The following is a 15,917-nucleotide window of genomic DNA, read 5'->3' as shown; positions in this document are numbered from 1 at the left end:
TTCAAGTGTTGCTCGCTGGTTGTGAGCCCGTTCTATAGAAGCTGGTCAGTCCAGCCAATAAGATGACGCGCACATATAACTCATCCCTACAACCGGTTGTATGTAGCTTGTTTAGAGTTTCACAGGGCTGCATCTTCCAATCTTGACAATCTACAGATTTAGAGTTTCGGCACGGCGGGTCAACGGTGTCGATCACAACCGCGATTAATTGATTCGCTCTTTCATGTTTTTGTCGCCAATATGTGGCATAGATGAGAGATGTGAGGAGAACGAGAGAAAAAGTGCATCAATGCGTAATAGAGTTGGAATAAAAATAAAATAAAAATAGAGAAGTGATTAAAGTGATGCCACGAAGCCTGTTCTCTTAGGAACATCCTTAATAAAAAATCTAGAGTCGTGGGATTAAAATTGTAACTGGGGTTTCTCGCAAATGGTAATGGTGTTGAACAGTACCTATGTACTTAGTGCAAGTGTGGATCTAGGTTTTGCTGCTACGCGACTTGCATCTGATTGACTAATTGTCAACAGCCTTGTCGGAGGCCTGGGAACTCATCATGTGGCGAGAGCTTGAACTTCGCGGCGAGTGCGTGAGTTTGACGTCGGTATGGCTGAGCCAACCGTCATCCCTTGGCTATCATCAGGGGTGTCCTGGCGAGAACGACGGCGTCAGAAGTAGAAGGGAATATGGAAAATTGTGAAGCGGCTGACTCCTGGCGACGGGATCAAAGTCAGCCAAAAGATACATTTATTTATTCAAGCACACCAATTAGGCTCTTTTCCAAAAGATACATTATTATCGCCAGGTACAAGGGGGCGGTCACATGATTCCCCCTGCGTCATCGGCAAAGCAGCACTAGTTCCTTCCCCAATATCAATATCTAGATTGTTATCTTCCCCCCTTTCATCTCCAAGGAGCTGACCATGGCGACGCGCAGTCTACTCTCCGGCCCCATCACCGCCACCGATGCCAAAGCTCGGAGCAGCAACATCCTTCACGCTCTGCAATATCCGTCACAAAAGGACGCCTTTTACAAGCGCATAGAGGGTCATCGGACCCTTATTGCTGAAGTTGTCGCACACCACCTCGGCACCAAACCAAGCGATATTGATATTTCTCCCCAGGACTACTGGCGCCACGGATCCTTCAATCTCTGTGTGCCTATCGCTGTCCGAGCCCATCAGTCAGCTCAGCCCAAGATTCCCGAACATGTGTTTATCCGCTTCCCCTTACCATACCGCGTTGGCGAGGCGGGGAGACCTGGCAACTCTGACGAGAAGTTGAATTGCGAAGCCGCAACATATGCATGGCTACAAGAGAACTGCCCGTCTATTCCTATTCCACGGCTTTATGGCTTTGGTCTATCTACGAATCGAAGGGTACGTGCCGCGACTTGTACGTGCCCGCCCACTGCTGACTGCCCTGTGTAGTTTACGCATCTTGAGCTTCTTCCTTGGTGGTCACGCTGCTTGCAACATCTTCGCCGATTTGTACTTGCTGCTTTGCGCTTTCAACAACCTTCCTCGTATGTCCATCACTCCTCGAGCCGATTTGCCGCCCTTGATGTCGGATACCTCATCATCGAAACGATTACGGCGGACCGTGGGGAGATGCTTTCAGAATCTTGGGACGATCACCGTGGATGCACTCGCCTTCGAACAAACCTACAACGTGACCTATCTAGGATACTTATCTCGCTGTCTCGTATTAGCCTGCCACGTATCGGCTCATTTCGCCTCGACTGCAATGGCTATTTACATTTAGCTAATCGGCCGCTAAATGTGCAATCCATTATGCATGAAAATGAAGGTTTGCCACTTGACATATCCCGCGATACGACCTTTCCGAGTGTGACGGAGTTTGTGCTCTCTTGTCTAACGACTTTTGATAATCGCCTACTTTATCAGCCAAATTCAATTACGAGCCGTGAGGATGCACTCGACCAAATGTCTGGTCTAGCTGTTGCAAGGTCCATCTTCCCGCAACTATTCCGACATGACCTTTCCAACGGCCCATTTATGCTTTCTTTGACTGACCTTCACAAAAGTAACATTTTTGTCGATAAGGACTGGAGAATCACATGTATTATCGACCTCGAGTTTGCTTGCTCGTTGCCGGTTGAGTTTCTCGAATCACCGTCGTGCTGGCTTGACGTTGAAATGGTGCACGAGATGGCACCTGACGACTTTGCACCCAAGCATGCAGAATTCCTTGAGCACCTGCGACACGAGGAGAAGCTCCAGAACTATCAAGACAGAGAGTCCCTCTCATCTATCATGGAGCAAACATGGAAAAACGGCACGTTTTGGTTCACACTGGCTCTGAGGGATCCAATTGCCTTTAATCAAATCATGTACGACAACATCTTAGCTAGCTACTTTGCTATTACGGCGAACGAGCTCAGCAAAGCCGACTACAGCCTCGCCGCCCTTACATGGCGACCTAATATCTCAGACATCATCGACCGAAAACTACGAGATCAAGAGAAGTACCAAAAGGAACTGGATCAAGTTTTCGAAGATCCAACATAACATGTTTTCGATAGCCGCTCATTTTCCCTCATTATTCTTCTTTGGGGGTGTTGGAGGTCGTTGAAGTTTCTTTCCGCGGAGTTGAGCTTGCTTGCCAGAGGTTGACAACTGTCTCACTTGTGCCATCGATATTGGAACGCCGTAAATCGGTCGCGCGGTCGCTGTGCCAATCGTGACACCGGCATCGGTGCCAGAACTTGAGCTAGCTTCAGCTTTGTCCGCCATGTTGATGTCTGGTCATTGATCAGCATTGCGAAAATGGACGGCTTCTATGTTTCTTACTTTCTTGGTTGTTGGGTCTCGGGATTGTAACGTTGGGCTTGAAAGTGGACGTGGAGGAAGAAGGATGTTAGTTCAGCGGGTGACTGCGGTGCTACGTGCCCACCTTATATAATAACATCTTAGTGAAGTAGGGATTCTCGCCTGCGTCTTAGAAAATGCGATGCATTCGACGCGGGGGTTCATTGGGCAGCGGGTGACGGAAGGCATCCATCCATCCATACCTTAGGCCCGCAATGCCACTCTAGCCATGGTTGTGCATAATATTGGTTCGCAAAAGGCTGCCGGGGTAGGATAGCCCAGTGAGTCCATAATGACACGTCAGGCTGGCGCACATTAATGTATGAGAAGTCGTATATGAGGCCACTGCTCAACGACTTTTTCTGTTCCCGATATAGTTACGGTGTCATCGCAGATACGGGGTAAAGAACTGACCAAAAACCTTGGGGAGTTAACCCGCATATAGCTTTCGACTATCTGTCTTCTCTCATTTGCAAAAATGCTGTCTTCTTTACTTTCCCCGACCGCGAACCGAAACTACACCGGGCCAGATGTAGTCGGACTTTTAACAAGAGGTTACCTACCTCTAAATTAAGATGATAGGAGGAGCAAGTTCAACATATATGTATACTCTTTCTACTAGAAGTAGCTACCCTAAAAGGATGCACCTCAGCCTTCATAACTATGTATACCGTTAGTAGACGGGGGGGTTCAAGGCGATACTTACGTATTAGCCGAGATTTTAGCTTTATCAATCGAACTAAGCAGTCATCGAAGGATCCTCATTCAATATCCAGACTTCCAATCAGTCAAGAATCGCGGAAGGTGCTATTGCTGACTAACAGGCTGGCTTCCGGGACCTGAACACCCCGTAATACTGCGCTGATGCTCAATCTTGCACGACCAAGTTACAAACCTCATGGTTCTCATCCGTGCTCCATTGTCTGTATGGGCTTCTGTGTGGTCTTTTGTCGTTCAGGCTCTCTGTCCGCGTCGCGAGCCCTCCGAGTATCCCGTTGCCGCCAAGGCCTGCCAGTACATCTAGTGTAGTCAGGCTGGGCGGTTCACGGGAACTAGGAGTGGCCAGTAGTATCCACCACCAAACAGTAGTTTTGCGAGCCGGCTGAGTCGGGGACACTCTGGATAGAGCCAGGGCGGCCATATTTTCTGGGCTTATTCCACAGTCTATCACTTGACTCGGCAGAAACGGGGAGCACGGGTACTGTGTACACAGCAATGTAACTCATAACTCATAATCACAGATGCCAGCTATGCGCCGGAGCTCCCGTGGCGCGTCAGGCAACGCGGTGTTACGAAGAGTCCGTTGTATCCGTAATACTCCGTACCTAGCAAATCGGCTATTTCGTCATGGCACACTTTGGCTTGACACCTGTATCCACTTTAAAAAGGAAAGCTCCCCCTCTACACCAGACGACATCCTCACGTCACCAACCTTTCCTCTCTGCAACAACACGAACCACTTGTTGGTGAAACGCTTAATCCAGCCCCGTTATGGCCACCACGGCGACCGACGTTGTCCGAAACCGCGACGTAGACCATGTCCGAAAACGCAAGGCTGGCAGCACTGGGCATGCGGCCCCGAACCAAGACAGCACTACCAGCACCGCCAGCACCGCCAGCACCGCCACCAGGTGCGTTTCGCTCTGCCCCTCCAGGCTACCGACATATCCCATTGCTAACAAAATAAATCACTTCCCAGCGGCACTTCGACTCCCGTCCCCGAGAATGCGCCCCCGTCCAACAAGGCGCTCTCGTCGGCGCGCAAGACGCTCCGCGCCGAGCAGCGCAGCATCATCCACCACCGCCGCATCTTCCCCACGACCGACTTCGCCTCGCGCCTCTCCCACCTCGACCCGGACTCGGACCACCGCGACTTCCACGGCTTCTTCAACCTCTTCTGGATCGGCCTCGCCATCATGGGCCTGACCACCATGCTGCGCCACATGAAGGACACGGGCTACCCGTTCACCTTTGAGATCTGGTCCCTCTTCACCGTCAAGCTGTGGCACCTGGCCGCGGCCGACTTTCTCATGGTGGCCACCACCGCCGTCGCCCTCCCGCTGCACCGCGCCGTCCGCGCCGCGCCGCAGGACGGGTGCTGGACGTGGCGCCGCGGCGGCGTCGCCGTCCAGAGCCTCTACCAGGTCGCGTGGCTCGCCTTTTGGGTCGCGGTGCCGTTTTGGCTCGAGTGGACCTGGACCGCGCAGGTGTTTCTGCTGCTGCACACCATGGTGCTGCTCATGAAGATGCACTCGTACGCCTTCTACAACGGCCACCTGTCCGAGACGGAGAAGCGCCTCTGCCGCCTCGACGCCCCGACCGCGAGGGGCACCGAGGACCGCTCCCCGCCGTATATTTACCCCGTCGCCGATGTCAGCCGCCGCACTAGCAAGGCCGGCTTGGCCGTCGACCTCGCCGGCGGCCAGGAGGACGTGCATCTGTACCACGCCGGCAAGCACGACGACGGCACGCAGCCGCAGTCGGCGCCCACCTCGCCCACCACCCGCGGCAAGTCTCCGTCGTCGGAGCCGGAAACGACGACCAACGACACAGCCAGGACGGACCACGAATGCGACTCGGACGACGAGATTGAGCTCCTCCGCGACGCCCTCGCCCGCGAGCTCACCTCCCCCATGGGGCACGTCACCTACCCGCGCAACCTGACCTGGGCCAACTACCTCGACTTCCTCTTCTGCCCGACCCTCTGCTACGAGATCGAGTACCCGCGCACGCCCACCATAAACTGGACGTCGCTCATCTCCAAGATCATCGCCGTCTTTGGCTGCATCTTCCTCCTCACCATCACCTCGGAAGACTTCATCCTGCCCGTGCTCGCCGACGCCGAGGCCCGGCTCGCCACCATTGCCGCCACGCCGTCGCACTCCTCCCTCGCCGAGACGCTCCTCGTCCTCGCCGAGACCATTTCCTGGCTGCTCTTCCCCTTTATGCTCACCTTTCTCCTCGTCTTCCTCGTCATCTTCGAGTACGTCCTCGGCGCCATGGCCGAGATGACGCGCTTCGCCGACCGCCGCTTCTACGCCGACTGGTGGAACTCGACCGACTGGATGGAGTTTTCCCGCGAGTGGAACATTCCCGTCCACGCCTTTTTGCGCCGCCACGTCTACTCGGCCTCGAGGCCCTTTACCGGACGCGCCGGCGCCACCGCCCTCACCTTTCTCATCTCCGCCGTCGGCCACGAAATCGTCATGGGCTGCATCACAAAGAAGCTCCGCGGCTACGGCTTCATCTGCCAGATGCTCCAGCTGCCCATTGTCATGCTGCAGCGCACACCATGGGTCCGCGGCAGGAGGACCCTCAACAATGTCTGTTTCTGGTCCTCCATGATCATGGGCCTGTCCCTCATTTGTGCCCTTTACGTGCTGGTATGAGGAGTGGCCAAAGAGGGCATCCTTGTACATAGGTACTTGTACATTAGACTATTTGCATCCATCATTTCATAGCCTACTTGCATCCATCACATACCCAGCCATGGCAATTCACAATGCTAACTTTCCTCCACTACCTCTACCAAATGCATCATCCGCGGCGCTGGCAAGGCCACATAGCACGGCGCAGCAGCAGTTAATCTGCCTAGTACAGCATCACATTCCCGTGCATCGAAAAGTTATTTGGTAAATCATTGTTATCTACCTCGTCTAACTCATAATCATGGACAGCTAGAATACACCTCGTGCCGTCTCAACCAGCACGCAGGGGAAATTATGGCATTGCGCAAACAAATAAAACTCGTAAAAAAGCCAACTCTGGCCCACACAGGTAAAGTGTGTGTTCAAAAGCATATCAAACTCCGAAGAACTTTTTTCGTCCTGAATCCTGAATCCCGATTTTTGGCTGCTTTGAAGAAATTTAGTCAACCTCCTCCATAGCGCTGTCAGCAGGGACAGCAGCAGGAGCATCGGTCTCGGCAGTAACCTCAGCAGGAGCAGCATCATCCTCCTCGATGTTGAGGCCGAGCTGGACAAGCTTGTGGATGCGCTCAGCGAAACCGGCAGGTTCGTCAATGGTGAATCCAGAGACAAGCAGCGAGGTCTCGAAGAGGAGCTGAACAATGGACTTGACAGTGCGATCGTTCTCGCCATCAGCCTCGACCTTGGCCTTCAGCTCCTTGATGATGGGGGACTTGGGGGAGATCTCGAAGGTCTTCTTGGAGGACATGTAGCTGGACATGGAGGTGTCACGGAGAGCCTGAGCCTTCATGATACGCTCCATGTTGGCGGACCAACCGAACTGGCCGGTACGAATGGCGCAGGGGGAAAGGCCGAGCTTCTGGGAGACAACAACCTTCTCAACCTTCTCGCCGAGAACGTTCTTGAGAGCCTTGGCAAGATCCTCGAACTCCTTCTCCTCAGCCTCGCGGGCCTTCTTCTCGTCCTCAGTCTCCTCGAGCTCAAAGTCCTTGGTGATGTCAACCAGCTTCTTGCCCTCGAACTCCTTCAGCTGAGTCATGGCGTACTCATCAATGGGGTCGACAAGGAAGAGGACCTCAAAGCCCTTCTCCTTGAGAGCGTCGAGGAAAGGAGACTTGACGACGGCCTTGGTGGACTCGCCGGTGATGTAGTACATGTTTTGCTGATGCTCGGGCATGCGGGTGACGTAGTCGGTGAGAGAGGTCTGCTCATCGCCAGACTTGGTCGAGCTGAAGCGGAGGAGCTTGGCAAGGATGTTGCGGTTCTGGGAGTCCTCGTGGATACCAAGCTTGAGGTTCTTGGAGAAGGCGCTGTAGAACTTGTCGAACTGCTCCTTGTCCTCGGCAATCTCCTGGAAGAGCTCAAGAGACTTCTTGACAATGTTCTTCTTGATGACCTTCATGATCTTGTTCTGCTGAAGAGTCTCACGAGACAGGTTGAGGGGAAGATCCTCAGAGTCAACGACACCCTTGACGAACGAGAGCCACTCAGGGATGAGCTCGGTGGCATCATCAGTGATGAAGACACGGCGGACGTAGAGCTTGATGTTGTTCTTAGTCTTCTTGGTCTCGAAGAGGTCAAAGGGAGCACGCTTGGGGACGAAGAGGATGGCACGGAACTCGAGCTGACCCTCAACGGAGAAGTGCTTGACGGCGAGGTGGTCCTCCCAGTCGTTGGAGAGCGACTTGTAGAACGAGGCATACTCCTCCTGGTTGATGTCCTGCGGGTTGCGGGTCCAGATGGGCTTCTGCTTGTTGAGCTCTTCCTCCTCGACCTTGGTCTCCTTGATGGTCTTGGTCTTCTTCTTCTTCTCCTCTTCCTCATCGTCGACCTCCTCGACCTTGGGCTTCTTGTCGTCGTCGACCTCCTCAACCTCAGCGTCCTCGTCAGGGACCTCCTTCTCGGTCTCCTTGGTGACGTGGAGGTAGATGGGGTACGAGATGAACTCGGAGTGCTTCTTGATGACCTCCTTGATCTTGGACTCGTTCAGGTAGTCGGCCTGCTCATCCTTGAGGTAGAGGATAATGGATGTACCGCGACCGAACTGCTCGCCCTCGGTGTCGGTAGTAATGTTGAAAGTACCACCAGCAGAAGACTCCCAGATGTACTGCTCGTCGTCGTTGTGCTTGGAAATGACGCGAACCCGGTCGGCGACGAGGTAGGCGGAGTAGAAACCGACACCGAACTGACCAATCATGGAAACATCGGCACCAGCGGTGAGAGCCTCCATGAACTGTTTGGTACCGGAGCGGGCAATGGTACCAAGGTTGTTGACGAGGTCCTGCAGAAAGAGTTAGTCGAGCTCTCGAGTATAGAATATTGTGGTAGAAAACATACAGCCTTGGTCATACCAATACCGGTATCACGGATGGTAAGAGTCTTAGCCTCCTTGTTGGGGATGATGTCGATGCGCAGATCCTTGCCAGAGTCGAGCTGGGAAGGGTCGGAGAGCGCCTTGTAGCGAACCTTGTCGAGGGCATCGGAGGCGTTGGAGATCAGCTCTCTCAAGAAAATCTCCTTGTTGGAGTAGACAGTGTTGATGATGAGGGAGAGGAGCTGAGAGATCTCAGCCTGGAACTCGAAAGTCTCAGCCATAGTGACGGGTATCAAAGGGTTTGTGATTCTGGAAATCGAATTAGCAGGGTGAAGAGGTTGTGCTGAGAACTTGCAAGAGGTGACCATGGATGGATGGCGGGAGCGGTGCCGCAGACGGCGTTGGCTTGACCAATCGGTCGCCACAACGTTGCCATGAACCTGTTGAGCTAGCAGAGGTACCTGCAGCTCAAGTTCCCGCCAACTCTTCAAGAAAGAGCCGTCTATCCAGCCAGCTGCCAGCAACGCTCTCGGGGGCAGAAGCTTACCTAGACGCTTTTAATGGAAAGGCAGAGGGTAGATGCGAAGCTCTAGACAGATGGAATGTCTAAAGGTCGATGAGCACTGGGGATGAAGAGGATTGAGGGTATGTGAAAAAGTGTTTGATGAAGAAAAAAAACCAAGAGGAAAGAAATAGGCGGAGAGGAAAAGAGGTCGAGCTAAAAAGGGTTGTGCCAGCCTGCTGCGTTTGGCCTGCCCGCCACTATCCAGTGTTTCCATGAGATTCTACGGAGTAACATGCGGTACCTTTTCCACGGCAACCGGATGGGGGGGTTGTGATTGGCCGGGAAGGAGCTGGGCGCAGGGGGATGTTTCTAGCACCATCGCAGGCCTCGAGGCAACCGCCAACACCTGCTAAAAAAATGGAACCTTTTTTTTTGTGTCCCCCGCCAAAACGCCTACCAAGTTACTGCAGCCTGGCCGCTGGCGGGGTTGGTTGAACACGGCAAACATTCACTGCAACCCCAAAACGCCCAGGCCGCAAGGCACAGACAAAATTCGGGAGGCTGATTGTGCGATGAGGCTTCCACCAGTAAATTACGTAGAAGCCTCATTCGTGTCCAATGCAAAAACACGGTCTCCTTTGTACCAGTCACATTCGTCTCACCTCCGCATTCAAACCGTTGGCCTCTCTGGAAGCTTCTCGCCAGCCTCCACCTGCCTTGACAACCGCCACCAGGGTCCCCAAAAGCCCCATTAAAATATGGCTTATCTTATCGATGCCTCAGACCAACACACGCGACTTCGGCTCAGCCATTCCTGCATGCGTGCCCGAAGTTGCCTAATAAATCCCGAATGTCAAGCACTTGATTGCAGCTGGAGTCGTTATGTATAGCTATTCGCGTACTGAGACACTGCATCAAAAGCCGGCGTCCAGGCTCCAACACAAATGTGGTAGGCATGATACCATGGCGCAATCACAGCATCCAATCAACGGCATTAATTCCCGTAATATTTACAAATTCAATGCAGCTCTGCATCCAGACGCCTTCTACTCATTCGAAATAACACCTCCCACCTGCCGGTATTTGCGGTCCGCATACGCCAGTCCAAACTCGTTGCTTTCCACGCCGGGTATCATCTCCACCACCTCCGCCACCACAATCATATGATCCCGCACCTTGATCAAGCCTCGCGACGGTTCATCCCCCAACAGCTTGCACCGGAGCACATGCACCACACCCTTGCCCCGTAATAGCGGCGGCGCGGCCCCGTCCGCGTCCTGCTCCAGCACGACATGTTCCAGTCCCGCAAAGACGTCGCCGCCGACGTTGCCTCGTGTAAAGTGGTCGGCGACGGCCGCTCCACTCGAGTCCCCGGATAGTATGTGTATATTGAGCCCGCGGCTGGCCGCGATCGAGTCGAGCGTGCGGCTCGGCGTCGCCACGTTGAACGTGATGACGGGCGTCGGCTGGAGCGTCAGCGACGTAAACGACGACATGGTCATGGCGCGGGGGATCTTGTCGGGCCCAGCCGCCGTGCAAACGACCACGGACTGCGATAGAAGACGCATGACGGCGCGCAGCTGCTCGGGTGGAGGGTTCGGAGCCTTGAGATCGGTCGTAGGCGGCGATGGAGGCGCGACGTGCCATGGTGCGGGGTGTGATGCCGATGGTCGGAAGCCGCGGCTCTGTATATCTATGAAGACGCCATTAGCAGCTGGAAGAATACGAATGTAGTATTGGATCGTACATTTCGAAGGGCCTTGACCGGTCACGGTCTGTATTAACGGCGCCAGCTCTTTCGGCAGAATTGTTGAGAGCGGACGGCCGGTCACCGTGTCACAGAAGCCAATTGCAACGCCAACTCCGTCCTGCACTCTTCTCACCACTTGCATCATTCCAAAGTGCCTCGTGCACTGCCGTATCCGGGGTATTAATGGAGCTGCGCGCGGCTGTGGTAGGGATATGCGGGAGGTTGAGCGCGGCAAAGGCCGCATTGCTGTGAGGAGCTTCATGGCCAAGTATTGCACATTGCGGGACGCAGCGGCAGATCAAAGGAGCGAGATCCAACCAAACGGGAACGAAATGAGGATGTATGTGTTAAAAGAGCGTATAGATACAAAGCAATGGCAAGCGTTGCAATGCGCCGAGGTATTCATGTAGTCTTCATGTGTAGAGCTAGCTCCCAAGTCTCGACATCCTGGGGGCTTATCGATACCCGTGGCTGAGGACAGGAAATTTTGCGGAGCCACCTCAGGCCGCACTCTTGAACTCCAGGACATCCAAACCTCTCGAAACCAATCTACCTTCCATTTCAATCGCCAATTGACCACTAAACCCCGACACGTCCCATCCATCCATACACACGGCCTCTAGAGATACTCGCCGCAACCGCCATGGCTCGACTCCCCGTCGCCCTGGCGCCGACACGCGCCAGCACCTCGTGCCTCCTTTCCACCACCACCACTACCACCACACACACCACAATAACGCCGGCGTCCCTTCGAGCCCACGCCCGTCACGCCACCTTTATCGCGCGGCCGCGCCGGCCATACAAGTTTACGCAAATGGTGCGGCTCACCGACGGCTCGACGTACACGATGCGGACGACATCGCCCGAGCCGCTGTACCGACCGGCCAAGGACACGCGCAACGCGCTGCTGTGGCAGCCCACCGACCGGTCGCTGCGCAACGTGGAGCTCGACGAGGCCGGTCGCCTGGCGGCGTTTCGTGAGCGTTTCGGCCGCGGCTTTGATGCGGCCAGTGCGGCTGGCGAGGAGGAGGGCGCTGCCGCTGCCGCCGCCGAGGCCGAGGCCGCGCCTGCGTCCAAGACCGAGGGAGCGTCGGGCACGGGAGACGCCTTTGCGGATCTTCTGGCGGGGTACGCGCCCAAGGATACGGGTGCCATGAAGGAAAGCGGGTGGAAAAAGTCTCTTCCTGGGAAGCGCAAGTAAATAGTGCGGAGAGTGGGCATGGCCTGGACAGACTTGCTCCTAGGGGTGGTTTGCGGTGCTTGCGGCCGATTTGTAACATCATGTACATTTGCATAGGAACTTCTCTGGCTCCAGAAACATTGCAACAATATTACACTATTACAGATACGACAATGCACCGCCAGTGACTGTCACCCTGGTCTTTGTCTTGGGGGCTAAAAGATGGAGATATAGGACAGGTGGATGTGAACGGACATCATGTCATAACTATATAATGTTCCATATAGAAACGGAATGTACAAGTTGTACGGGGGTATCGCAATGTCCTTGTCTATACGAATGCTACCGTGGCATCCGTCAGGACAAGATGGTAAAAATGGCAGAGGGTAAAAAGGTCAGCCAGATTGTAGGCCGGAGGCGAGTCACCGTCAGAAGGAAGACTCGAATGCAGACTCGCCAGCGCGGAGCAACGAAGAAAAAAACCACTTGAAAGGAGAAGCAGAAGAGCGCAGTCACTCGAGTCTGTGTTCCTCTTTCGTCCCCTTGCGCTCCTCCTGACGGCTCCCGCACTCCACGAGCGTCACCTCCGACCACCTCCTCTGCCCAGCACACTCTTGCTCTTGCATCGTACTCGGCGCCGCCGTCGCCTTGTGTCCCTTGCCGAGCAGTTTCTGCATCCGTCTCCGCGGGCCCTCAATGACGCTGCGCCGCACCACGCGCAGCAGCCCGGTCCCCCTCTCCGTCGCCGAGCCCTTCTGGTTCCTTGCGTCGGACTCTGCAGACGCTGCCGACGCTATCGTACGCTCGTCGTCTTCCCTGGGCCGCCGTCGCCCGCTGTCGCCCGCGCGGCGCTTTTTGGGGGCCGTCCAGATGAAGTGGTACTGGGCGGCCTCGGTCGGCTCAATGGGCCACAGGGACCTGTCAATTTGTTGGTCGAGAATGCGAATAGTGTCCATTTTTTATGATTGAGAAAAGGAAAAAAAGGCACAGGATTTTTCTGCGTCTCAGGGAGTGTGGAGGGGGATTTCCGGCGGAATGTCTCTGCGACCGGCTCCCGGATGGATCGGACGGCCTCGGTGAAAGGGGGGGTGCCAATGAGGCCTTCAGCTAGTAGCGATAAGATGCGATGAATGAAGAATTGGGAAATATATCTGCCTCGAGTGCGAATATGGTGCGATAGTGACTGCGTTGTTGAGCAAAGGAGAGCGCGTATGTATCTCGTCAAACAACACACAGAAAAAAAAGCGTTGTTCAATCAAGAAACAGAAACCCATCGGGGGAGGGGAGGAGGAGACTCGGCGGACGCAGAGTCAGCTGAAGGCTGGGGCGAGGCGAGAGCCAGACAGCTGCCCCTACCCGATGTGGCCCCACTGCGGCGCAAATTTCCAGCCAGGGCCGTTTTAAATTGTTTCGAGGGACGACTCGAGTCGAGGAAAGGCTTGGCTTGTGGCTTGCGTCTCAGGACTGTTCTCAGCTAACTACCTAGTCGGCCCCATCGCCCCCATGCTTCCAGACCTTTTTTTCCCTTCACGTTGCCCCAAGTCATCCTGAACTAGCGGCTTTTTTGCTGACCGAGTGCAACTCTTGTTCGGATAATAATAAAAGGTCCAAGCGGTTCAAGATGGAGACCATGAGGCTAGTATATCAAAGGTAGCGTCGGGCAATTTCGCTTTATTAGTCGGCCTATTCACCACACCAAATGGCTACGGCCAACTTGTTCAACAAGAAAATCACGACCGAATAAACAAGGAAAAGAAAACAATCAAACGCCAACACTGTTCATTCTCCTCATTTTGATTGCCTCGCAGCTTCACTAAGACGACACTCCACTGCAAGGGGGCCTATCCTACAATTCAGTTCAGGCGTAACTACCACGCAGACATCCTTGCAAAACGCCTAGCCCAAAAATATAATACCACCATGAATATGAGTAGCAGGAGCCGCAAACTATTTAGTCAGAATCTTCATCCATTCTCGCCCTCGCGCGGTCAATGGCCGTGTTGCCCGTGCCCTTGTTCGCGGCATGGTATACCGGGGGCTTGTAGAATGCTGATGCGTCATCTTCGGCGTCGAGCTGCATCAGAAACGTCTCCCACTTCTCAATCAGCTAGAAATGAAATAAAACGTTAGCAAGACATTGTCAGAAGAACCGTCGGAGCCACGTATACTTGCCTCTTTTTGTGCTTCCACTGCACTCTCCAAAAAGGTCTCGACACCGCTCTTGAAGTCTTCCACCTTTTCGCGCTCAAAGCGGTCCAGCTCGCCGCGCATGCAGCGGCCCATGTCTTCGAATAAGAGCCGTGCCTGGTGCACCTTCTTCTCCGCCTCGGCCACTTCGACATTCATCTGGTTAAGGCGGTCCTGCTGACTCTTGCCCTGGCGCAGCAGCTTGTCCTGCGTCGCCTTTTTCTTCTGTAGCTCCGACTCGGCCGAGTGCCACGCGTAGAAGCCCTTTTGGCGCTGGCCGAATGCCTGCTTGACCGAGCCAATCAGCCGAATGTACTCTTCAATCGTGATGCCAAAGGTAAGCACGTCCTGCTGCGCCTGGCGATCATAGACGTCGCGGATGGTCAGCTGCAAGTCCGAGAGGGCATCCAGAGGCTGCGACAGCGACTGCGACAGCTCCACAGTCGACAGGGCGTGCAGAGAAGCAGAAAACTCGCCAGCGGCCTCGGCCATCATTTTGCGCTGTCCAACCATGGTCTCCATCGCCTTGAGCAGCCCGCGCAGCTGCGTCTCCAGCGCATCCAAGTATATCTTGCGTTCGTGGAACCAGTCGTCTTGTTCCACAAACTTGCTGCCGCCGCCGACATTGATGCCGAGCGAGCCCAGCACGCCCTTGCTCTCCGATGGCAGCGGGTCACGGCGCTCCTTTTGCTTCACGTCCACATTAAAGGCTTCGCTTTCCAGGAATATCTTGACATCGCCATCATGTTGAAGGGTCGGGTGCGCAGCAATCTTGTTTAGCATCTTCTCCAGAGCCGCGCGTCTGGCTTCGACAAAGTTGCTGTCGAAGCGACCGACGGCCTGCTTGTCGGGGGGCGGCGGAACCACGTAGCCGGGGTTGTTCGTGTGTAGCGAGTTGTACAGCCAGAGGAAATCGCGATACCTGCGCTTCACTTCGAATTCGGGTTGCTTATAGGCTCGAGAAGTAGTCTATTGGCAAATATGTTAATCACAGCACATTATATGCGGAATACCGGGATCCCCCACCTTTGTCCGCACAGAGTAGACAATATGAGAGCTCGTAAGGTCACCAATCTTGACTGGATCTCCGACGCTGATGTGAAAAGTCGGCTTGGCGGCCTGCTCCACGCTGACGCTAGGCTGCTGGCTGCTCTGGTTGCTGCTAGGCAGGGCGGCGTCGACGGGCGGCGGCGCGCGGGGGCCTCGGAATCCGGTATCCATGTGGTCGTCGTCGATGCGGTGAGGATCGGCCGGGCGTCGGGGCTGGGCCTGCTGCGGCGGCATCGTCGTGCGCATCACCAGCTGCTCCTTTTGTGGCGGGACCGGGGGCGTCACCTCGGCGGGCCCGGCATCGTCGTCATGGGAGGCGCTCAGCGGGCCGAGGGGGTCCTCGACGGCCTCGAGACGCGTGGGTTGGGCGACGAGGCGGCGAGGACCGCGCGAGGGGCGCCCTGCCGCCGGTGACGAGGTGCTGGCGGTCGCCGCCGTCGCCGATGACCCTGGTGGGGAGCCGAGAGCGTCGCCCTGTGAGGCGCTGGCGGCCTGGCTCGAGTCGGCCCACGGAGACTCCTCGACGTCCATTGTGGTAGTAGTAATGCCGCAAACGTGATTGGCCTGCAGACGGGGATTGTGTATTGTTGATGGCGGGAAGAGGCCGTTGGAGAGCAAGGTTGGTGGCGGAGTGACGGGCAGGCACCAAGCTCCAAGAGCATCAACGTCAGTGG

At 55.1% G+C, this 15,917-nt stretch overlaps 7 protein-coding genes across 7 annotated transcripts; 3 read left to right on the top strand and 4 right to left on the bottom strand.

Annotated features, from left to right (window-relative positions):
- Positions 1-921: 921 nt before the first annotated feature.
- On the top strand, positions 922-2,529 carry CCM_07841 (uncharacterized protein; the record flags this gene model as incomplete). Its single annotated transcript, XM_006672981.1, has 2 exons — positions 922-1,377; positions 1,429-2,529. 2 exons carry the CDS (start codon positions 922-924, stop codon positions 2,527-2,529), a joined length of 1,557 nt encoding a protein of 518 aa, XP_006673044.1.
- A 1,791-nt stretch (positions 2,530-4,320) lies between these two features.
- Positions 4,321-6,218, top strand: CCM_07840 (sterol o-acyltransferase (APE2), putative; the record flags this gene model as incomplete). Its single annotated transcript, XM_006672980.1, has 2 exons — positions 4,321-4,460; positions 4,529-6,218. 2 exons carry the CDS (start codon positions 4,321-4,323, stop codon positions 6,216-6,218), a joined length of 1,830 nt encoding a protein of 609 aa, XP_006673043.1.
- Positions 6,219-6,696: 478 nt separating this feature from the next.
- Positions 6,697-8,852, bottom strand: CCM_07839 (heat shock protein 90; the record flags this gene model as incomplete). Its single annotated transcript, XM_006672979.1, has 2 exons — positions 6,697-8,538; positions 8,595-8,852. The coding sequence occupies 2 exons, from the start codon at positions 8,850-8,852 to the stop codon at positions 6,697-6,699; spliced, it is 2,100 nt and encodes a 699-aa protein (XP_006673042.1).
- A 1,270-nt stretch (positions 8,853-10,122) lies between these two features.
- On the bottom strand, positions 10,123-10,971 carry CCM_07838 (oxidoreductase, putative; the record flags this gene model as incomplete). The annotated part of the gene is made up of 2 exons (XM_006672978.1): positions 10,123-10,769; positions 10,824-10,971. The coding sequence occupies 2 exons, from the start codon at positions 10,969-10,971 to the stop codon at positions 10,123-10,125; spliced, it is 795 nt and encodes a 264-aa protein (XP_006673041.1).
- Positions 10,972-11,469: 498 nt separating this feature from the next.
- CCM_07837 (uncharacterized protein) lies at positions 11,470-12,027 on the top strand (the record flags this gene model as incomplete). The annotated part of the gene is made up of 1 exon (XM_006672977.1): positions 11,470-12,027. The coding sequence occupies one exon, from the start codon at positions 11,470-11,472 to the stop codon at positions 12,025-12,027; it is 558 nt and encodes a 185-aa protein (XP_006673040.1).
- Positions 12,028-12,518: 491 nt separating this feature from the next.
- CCM_07836 (uncharacterized protein) lies at positions 12,519-12,962 on the bottom strand (the record flags this gene model as incomplete). Its single annotated transcript, XM_006672976.1, has 1 exon — positions 12,519-12,962. One exon carries the CDS (start codon positions 12,960-12,962, stop codon positions 12,519-12,521), a length of 444 nt encoding a protein of 147 aa, XP_006673039.1.
- A 995-nt stretch (positions 12,963-13,957) lies between these two features.
- CCM_07835 (Vps5-like protein) lies at positions 13,958-15,774 on the bottom strand (the record flags this gene model as incomplete). The annotated part of the gene is made up of 3 exons (XM_006672975.1): positions 13,958-14,113; positions 14,179-15,149; positions 15,207-15,774. 3 exons carry the CDS (start codon positions 15,772-15,774, stop codon positions 13,958-13,960), a joined length of 1,695 nt encoding a protein of 564 aa, XP_006673038.1.
- Positions 15,775-15,917: the final 143 nt, after the last annotated feature.

This window comes from Cordyceps militaris, assembly GCF_000225605.1.
Source record: "Cordyceps militaris CM01 unplaced genomic scaffold CCM_S00006, whole genome shotgun sequence".
Classification (NCBI taxonomy): Eukaryota; Fungi; Ascomycota; class Sordariomycetes; order Hypocreales; family Cordycipitaceae; genus Cordyceps; species Cordyceps militaris.
The sequence above is the reverse complement of the archived record's forward strand: the minus strand, read 5'-3'. Positions and strand labels throughout refer to the sequence as shown.